General features: G+C 43.3%; 1 protein-coding gene across 1 annotated transcript; it reads right to left on the minus strand.

The window, feature by feature from the left end:
* Window positions 1-7,453: 7,453 nt before the first annotated feature.
* Window positions 7,454-8,273, minus strand: LOC104115007 (17.6 kDa class I heat shock protein-like). Its single transcript, XM_009625575.4, has one exon. The coding sequence runs from the start codon at window positions 8,132-8,134 to the stop codon at window positions 7,673-7,675; it is 462 nt and encodes a 153-aa protein (XP_009623870.1). The 5' UTR covers window positions 8,135-8,273; the 3' UTR covers window positions 7,454-7,672.
* Between the last annotated feature and the right edge of the window lie 555 nt (window positions 8,274-8,828).

Here is an 8,828-nt window from a genome sequence, read left to right on the forward strand (position 1 = left end):
TCTCACTCTAAAAGTCTATGCTATAACATTCCCAACTTGTCGGCTTTCGACGAAACATTATGTTTTTCAATTCCTTTAGCTTCTGAACCTTCCAACCCTCTTTGTACTTGTTGTTCATGATCTTCAATTTTTGTAACTTCCAAGGTAACATGATTAACTTGTTTTATATATTTTCAAAGATGATCTCATTTCTTTGGGTCCTACATTAGTTTGCTCACGACGCAGTTTTATTTACGAAAATATAAGGTGTAACATCATTCCCCCCTTGGGAACATTCGTCCTCGAATGTTTACTTCTAGAGACTTCGAAAAATAAATTCCAGAGTTTCCTCCGTACTCTAGACTATAACCAACATGCATGCAGCCAAAAAATATACTATGCATGCAACACATGGCCAATGTCTATAAATAACGACACTTTGCCTCAAACAGTCGTAAATCATAAATACTGAAAGTCAGGAAATAAGAGCTTACCTAGTGACTTACTAGCCTGAATAGAGTTGTGTTGTAGCATCCCATCTCGAGCCATATCTTCAGTTTGAAATAGGTGGGGGTATTTATACTTTATTTCTTCCCCCGCTTCCCATGTCATCTCTTCCACATTATTGCTTCTCCATAAAACCTTCACGGAGGCTACCTCCTTATTTCGTAGCTTGCGAATTTGTCGGTCTAGGATGGAAACTGAAATTTCCTTGTATGACAAATCCTCCGTAATCTGTACATCATCTATGGACACTACTCTAGTAGGATCGCCAATGCACTTCCGTAGCATAGATACGTGAAAAACCGGATGGACTGACTCTAATTCTGAGGGCAATTCTAACTCATAAGCTACTTGGACCACTCTCCGAATAATCCTGTAATGCCCAATATACCATGGGCTAAGCTTGCCTTTCTTTCCAAACCTCATCACGCCCTTCATAGGGGATACCTTTAAGAATACCCAGTCATTAACCTCGAACTCTAAGTCTCATCGCCGCACGTCAGAATATGACTTCTGGCGACTCTGAGCTGTCAACAGTCACTCCCGGATAAGCTTTACTTTCTCTATAGCCTGCTAAACTAGGTCTGGCCCATGTAACCCAGATTCTCCAACATCAAACCACCCTATAGGAGATCTGCACTTACGCCCATACAAAGCCTCGTACGGAGCCATCTAGATACTGGAGTGGTAACTGTTATTATATGCAAACTCAACAAGAGGTAGATGTTCATCCCAACTTCTTTTAAAATCCAACACACATGCTCGTAACATATCCTCGAGCGTCTGAATTGTGCGCTCGGCTTGCCCATCAGTCTGTGGATGAAAAGTTGTGCTGAGATTCACCTGAGTCCCTAGACCTCTCTGAAATGACCTCCAAAAATGTGCTGTAAACTGGGCCCCACGGTCAGATATAATAGATACTGGTACTCCGTGTAGCCGCACTATCTCCTTAATATATAACTTTGCATAATCTTCTGCTGTATATGTAGATCTGACCGGTAGAAAATGAGCCGATTTAGTGAGCCTATCGACTATCACCCATATAGAATCGAACTTACAATGAAAATGAGGTAAACCCATGACAAAGTCCATGTTTATCGCCTCCCATTTCCATGTCGGGATCTCTATAGTCTGCATTAGCCCTCCGGGCTTCTGATGCTCTATTTTCACCTGCTGGCAACTAGGACACTGGGCGACAAACTCAGCAATGTTCTTCTTCATATCGTTCCACCAGTACACATCCTTAATGTCATGATACATCTTCGTTGATCCAGGATGAATGTGCCTATGACATAATCCTGTCTCGTAGCCCTTTTACATCTGGAACACACAAACGACCCCTGTATCTGAGAACCCCATCTCCCTTGAGCTCTAACAATGGATTCTTCTGCTGCGGAACTCGCTCTCTCAACTCGACCAACTCTGGGTCCTCGTACTGCCTTTCCTTGACTTCAACTATGAGAGATGATTTTGCAGTGTTTTGGAGTACAACTCCACCATCATCGGAATCTACTAACCGAACCCCCAAACAAGCCAATTGATGAATCTCTCTAGTTAATTGTCTTTTCTTGGCCTTTATATGTGCTAAGCTACTCATAGATCGGCGACTTAAGGCGTCTGCTACAACATTAGCTTTCCCTAGATGGTAGAGAATATTAACATCGTAATCTTTCAATAACTCAAGCCATCGCCTTTGTCGCAAATTCAACTCTTTTTGCTTGAATATATATTGCAGACTTTTATGATCGGTAAATACATCAACATGAACACCATATAAATAATGCCGCCATATCTTAAGTTTATGGACAACCGCAGCTAACTCGAGATAGTGGGTTGGATAATTTTTCTCGTGCTTCCTTAACTGCCTTGAAGCATACGCAATTACCTTCCCATGTTGCATCAGGACACATCCTAACCCGACACCTGAGGCATCACAATACACGGCATAACCCTCTGGACCCTCTAGAAGTGTTAGAACTGGCGCTGAGGTCATCCTGTTCTTAAGCTCTTGGAAACTCTGCTCGCAAGCCTCCGTCCACTGAAACTTAGTTGATTTCTGCGTCAACTTTGTCAATGGTGCCGAAAGGGAAGAAAAACCCTCTACGAACCTCCGGTAGTATCCTGTTAAGCCTAGAAAGCTACAAACCTCTATCAGAGTGATAGGTCTAGGCCAAGATTTCACGGCCTCAATATTCTGAGTGTCTACCTTTATACCTTCATCGGATACAATATGCCCCAAGAATGCTACAGACTTCAACCAGAACTCATATTTAAAAAACTTAGCATACAACTTACAATCACGGAGGGTTTGGAGTACCGCTCGCAAGTGGTCTACATGCTCATCCTTTGAACTTGAATAGACCAGAATATCATCAATAAATACTATCACGAACAGATCTAAAAATGGACGGAATAGGCTATTCATCAAGTCCATAAATACGGCGGGAGCATTCGTCAACCCGAAGGACATGACAAGGAACTCGAAGTGGCCATATCAGGTCCTGAAGGCTGTCTTCGGAATATCTTTCTCCCGAACTCTAACCTGGTGGTATCCCGATCTCAAATCTATCTTTGAAAAGAATCTAGCCCCCTGCAACTGATCAAACAAATCATCGATCCTTGGAAGTGGATACTTATTTTAATAGTTACCTTGTTCAGCTGCCTATAATCGATACACATCCTCAACGAGCTGTCTTTCTTCCGCACAAAGAGTACCGGTGCACCCCAAGATGAGGTACTAGGCATGATGAAATCTTTCTCCAGCAAATCTTTTAACTGCTCCTTCAACTCCTTTAATTCGGCAGGTGCCATTCTATACGGAGGGATGGATATTGGTTGAGTTCCTGGAAGAAAATCAATGCTAAAATCAATCTCTCGCTCTGGAGGAATACCTGGGAGCTCATCTGGAAACACATCTTCATACTCTTTGACTACGGGAATAGACTGAAGTGTATGTATCTCAGCATCTGCATCTCTAACTCGCACAATATGATAAATGCACCCTTTTGCAATCATTTTCCTCGCCTTCAGATAGGAAATAAACCTACCATTGGGTGTCGCTGTATTACCTACCCATTCAAGGACTGCCTCACCCGGAAAATAAAATCTCGCTGCCTTTGCTCGGCAATCAACTATGGCATAGCAAGCTGCCAACCAGTCCATGCCCATGATAACATCAAAATCCATCATCTCTAGCTCAACTAGGCTGGCTGAGGTCTGACGACTACAAACTGTCACCGTACAATCTCGGTAAATCCGTCTAGCAATAATCGATTCTCCGACCGGTGTAGATACCGCAAAAGGATCACTTAGTATTTCAGGCACTATACCAAACTTCCCCGCGACAAATGGGGTAATATATGATAAAGTAGATCATGGGTCTATCAAAGCATAAGCATTGTGAGAGCAAATGGTCAATATACCTGTCACAACGTCTGGTGAAGACTCCTGGTCCTGTCGACCAGCTAAAGTATAGATACCGTTCTGATTAACACCTGAACTAGAACCTTTACCCCTGCCTCGACCTCTACCAGCTGAAGATTGAGACTAGGGCCCTGAAGGATGCACAGACATAGATAATCCTTCCGCTGAACTTGCTGGTTGTGCCATACCCCCATAATCTCTATTTGGGAAATCTCGCATCATATGCCCCGGACGCCCACATGTATAACAAGCATCAGAACCTGCTCGGCATTGGCCCAAGTGTCCTCTACCACAAATGTCACACCGCGGTGAAAATGACCATGTCTGCCTTGAACCTCGTTGTCGTTGCAAAACCGACGCCCGTGAGCTCTCACCTAGTCCTGACTGAGTATAGCGGTCATACCTGTAACCCTGTAACTGAGGTGGCAGAGGCCTAGGTGGTCGTCCGAAGTACTGGGGCCTATAACTACCCTGAGACTGCTCCTGAGATTTAGGAAATCTCATCCTCTTACGCTGCCCTTGGTCAGTCCTCTCTGTACCCTGCTGTCGACGCCTACCCCTTTCTATATTCTAAGCGAATGCCTGAATCCGAGAGATATCCATATTATCATGTAATGCAGCGGTGGCACATGCCTCGGTCAACTCTGGGGCTAACCCTGCTATAAACCTGTGGATCCTGTCACGCATAGTAGCAACTATGGATGGTGCATATCTGGCTAATGAGTCAAAACGGAGATTATACTCTCGAACACTCATATTGCCCTGCTTAAGGGCTAGAAACTGATCGACCCGAGCCTGTCGGATCTCCCGCGGTAAGTACTGGTCAAGGAAAGCATCTGAAAAATTCTCCCAACTAGCTGGAGGTGCATCACGTCCCCTGGACCTCTCCCATCCCTCGTACCAAAGGACGGCTATATCTCGGAGTCGAAAAGCTGCTAGCTCAACTGCCTCTTTCTCTGTGGCATGCATAACCCGAAAGATCCTGTGAAGCTGATCTATGAAATCATGTGGGTCCTCCCTTTGATCTGACCCCGTGAACTCTGGGGGAATCAAAGAAATAAACTCTCGGACCCTTGAACTCCCAGACCCCTCAGAAGATCCTGCACTAGCTGATGCTCTAGCTTGTTGCTGGGTAGCTACCAATTGTGCCAACAAATGCACTGCACTCCTCAAGTCCTGATCTGGTGGAAGTGGAGGGGGAACTGGATGTGCGGTATCCCTAGGAATCTCCTCAGGTGGTGGAGAAGCCGGTAATGGCTGAGTAGGGGTCTCGCCTTGGGCCTCAGACTGGGACCCATCTACTGGGGGTACCCTGCTGGTCCCCTCACCTGTTGTTGTATCTCCCCTCTAGCTAGCCGTAGTCTTCCTAGTCACTGTCATCTGTGTATGCAAACACCAACACGTAAGTTTAACTCAAATTTCCTATAACTCAGTTCTACAACACGATGTAGATTTGAAAGAAGGATAACCAACTCCTAAATGCCCTGTAGCTCCCTGCTTATATAATGTGGTGCACAACCCATCTATAAACAAGATCTTACTAGACACGGCTTGTAGACTCCCTAGGACAGAACTGCTCTGATACCAAGTTTGTCACGCCCCGAACCTGGGAGCGAGACTAGCACCCGGTGCCTCAACAAACTCCGCTATATCCTTTTTCATTCCGTCCCACCAATATATTTCCCTGATATCATGATACATTTTTGTTGCTCCTGGATGGATAGAATAACGAGAATAGTGAGTTTCTCCCATAACCTGCCGGCACAGCCCTGCAAAATTAGGGAACATAATCGTCCTCGATATCTAAGGACTCCATCTCCTGTAATCTCAAATGGTGTCTTCTCCTTCTGAGGGGTTGTATCCTTGTAATGAGTTAACACATGATCCTCGTACTGGCGTTCCTTCACTTCAGTTACTAAAATGGATGTTGCCGTGTCCTGAATAGTAACTCCGGTATCACCTGAGTCCAGTAATCGAACTCCAAGAATAGCTAGCTGATAAATCTCACGGGCTATCCCTCTCTTCTCTAGCTGTAAATATGATATGCTACCCATAGATCTACGGCTGAGGGCATTGGCTACTACATTCCCCTTCCCTGGATGGTATAAAATATCAACGTCATAGTCTTTTAGTCTTCCTTGTCTTGAGATAGGAAATAAATCTACCTCTCGGCGATGCCGTATTACCTTTCTATTCCAAAACAGGCTCCCCTGGGAATTGGAATCGGACCATCTTTGATCTACAATCAACGTTGGCATAACAAGAAGCCAACCAATCCATGCCCATTATAACATCAAATTCTACCATATCTAACTCGATTAGGTCTGCTATTGTAGATCGACTATGAACTACTACTACTATACAATCTCTATATACCCGCCTAGCTATCACTGGATCCCCAACAAGTGTGGACACCTAAAAAGGTTTAACCAACTCAGGTTTTATTCCAAACTTACTAGCAACCAATAGAGTAATATATGATAAGGTGGAACCGGGGTCAATCAATGCATATACATCATATGAGGAGACTGATAATATACCTGTAACAACATCAGGTGACGATTCCTGATTCTGTCGACCTGCTAATGCATAAATGCAGTTTTGAGGATCGCTCGAGCTAGATGCTCCACCTCTCCCTCTACCACGACCGATTGGTGCTTGTGAACCTTGCCTAGGGGGCATACTGATGACGACGAACCAACTACAGATCCCGCTGGCTGAACTATGCTTGTACCACCTCTCGTTGGACAATCGCTCATAACGTGGCCTGGATAACCACAAGTATAACAAACACCCAACCCCATACGGCATTGCCCGACATGCTGCTTACCACACTAAGCACATCGTGGCAAGTGCGGCCTCATCAGACTTGACTCACCCCTATACTGACGACTCCTGATTCTGTCGACCTGCTAATGCATAAATGCGGTTTTGAGGATCGCTCGAGCTAGATGCTCCACCTCTCCCTCTACCATGATTGATTGGTGCTTGTGAACCTTGCCTAGGGGGCGTACTGATGATGACGAACCAACTACAGATCCCGTTGGCTGAACTATGCTTGTACCACCTCTCGTTGGACAAGCATCGTGGCAAGTGCGGCCTCATCTGACTTGACTCACCCCTATACTGAGAACTTGAGAGATTCGTTAATAAGTCACTCCCTCCGGTCCACTTTAAGTGATTTTTGGCTTTTTTCACGTATATTAAGGAATTCACCTTTTAGCATTAATTAATAATGAAATTGACCATATTAAACTTAATTTGCTCGTTGAAAATATAACAAACTACTCTTAGACTCTTTACTCCAAGGACAACTTTAGAAAGAAAAAGTTAATTTCTTCTCGATATCTTAAAAATCAAATATTGTGAACCACAAAAAAAAAAAATATATAACTTAAAGTGGACCAGGAAGTAACATATCTTTACTTTGACATTGAAATTAAAGTGAAAGAATCGAGTGTAAAGTTCTTGACTTAAATACGTACACCCATACCCAAAAGGAGTTAAGAAGACGAAAAAGAAGGAAAATACGGGAAATTGAACAGAATTGAAGGATAATAGAACACTTTGATTCTATAACAACACTACTGCCTTTTCCATATATAATTTCAAAAAATTCACATCAAACACGCCTTTAACAGACTCGACTACAGACAAGATACAAAAACAGAGAAACTTCAAATATTCACAAAAGACTTCTATTCGATTTCACATATACTTGCTCACATATCATAGCGTACTTACATATTTCAGCTAAAGCGTCTATCTAACCAGTGATCTCAATGGACTTGACATCAGGCTTCTTCACCTCTTCTTTCGGAACAGTAACAGTGAGCACTCCATTCTCCATCGCCGCCTTAACTTGATCCATTTTCGCATTCTCCGGAAGTCTGAACCTCCTCATGAATTTGCCGCTGCTGCGTTCCACACGGTGCCAAGTATCATTCTTGTCTTCTTTCTCTACGTTCCTATCTCCGCTAATCTGAAGAACCCTATCATCCTCGATCTCCACTTTCACTTCCTCCTTCTTAAGCCCAGGGAGATCGGCCTTGAACACATGAGCCTCCGGAGTTTCCTTCCAATCGACTCGAGTGTTCGCGAAAGCAGAAGTCTCCCCTGAATTGGAACCTGGAAAGCCCAATTCCCTGAACGAATCAAACACGTCAATTGAGAATGGATCAAAGACACTGCTTCGTCGATCGCCGAACATTCTTGGAATCAGTGACATTTTCAGTGAGCTTTTTGAGAATTTTCTTAATTTGCTTTCAGCTTTCAAGTTCGTTGGTTCAAGGAAGAGGACCTGGGTAGGTATTTATACTGTCGTAGAGTGTTTAGTGCTTTCTCGATACTTCTATCCGCACCGATATTTCTTGCCCCAAGTATATTCCGGAACGTACATAAGCAGATGTCGAGAACTTTCTGGACCAATCTCGTTAAGCCCATACACAAAAACGCAAATATGCTACGAAATTGGGTCGGCTTCTCTGGTTACCGTACCTTTCATTTGCGGCCCAAATTCATTAGTATATCATTGGTAATTTTTTGGCTATTTTTTGTAGCATAATTAAAATGGCTAGTTGTTGATAAATGTGTTTTTCTTTGGTAGATTCCCATCAGACTCCTTAAAATAAATAGATATGAAAATGTATATTGATATAAATTATACCTTCTAGGCATAATAATTGATGAACAAATTACTATTCAAAGTCAACAAGTTCTTAGCAAGATATGTAACATGTTATAAAAATTATAGTCAAGTACTTCAAAAGAAATTTTAAACATAATTCCTTTTTTAAGTACATAAGGCGAACAATTCAAGGAGTAATGCGTGCATGAAACGTTCTTGAAATATGAAACGCACACCCTAAAGTGTAAAGTGTGCGATAGTCAAACGCCGCATCGATTAGCCCATAGTTGCCTCT

Source organism: Nicotiana tomentosiformis, chromosome 6 (genome assembly GCF_000390325.3).
Source record: "Nicotiana tomentosiformis chromosome 6, ASM39032v3, whole genome shotgun sequence".
Classification (NCBI taxonomy): Eukaryota; Viridiplantae; Streptophyta; class Magnoliopsida; order Solanales; family Solanaceae; genus Nicotiana; species Nicotiana tomentosiformis.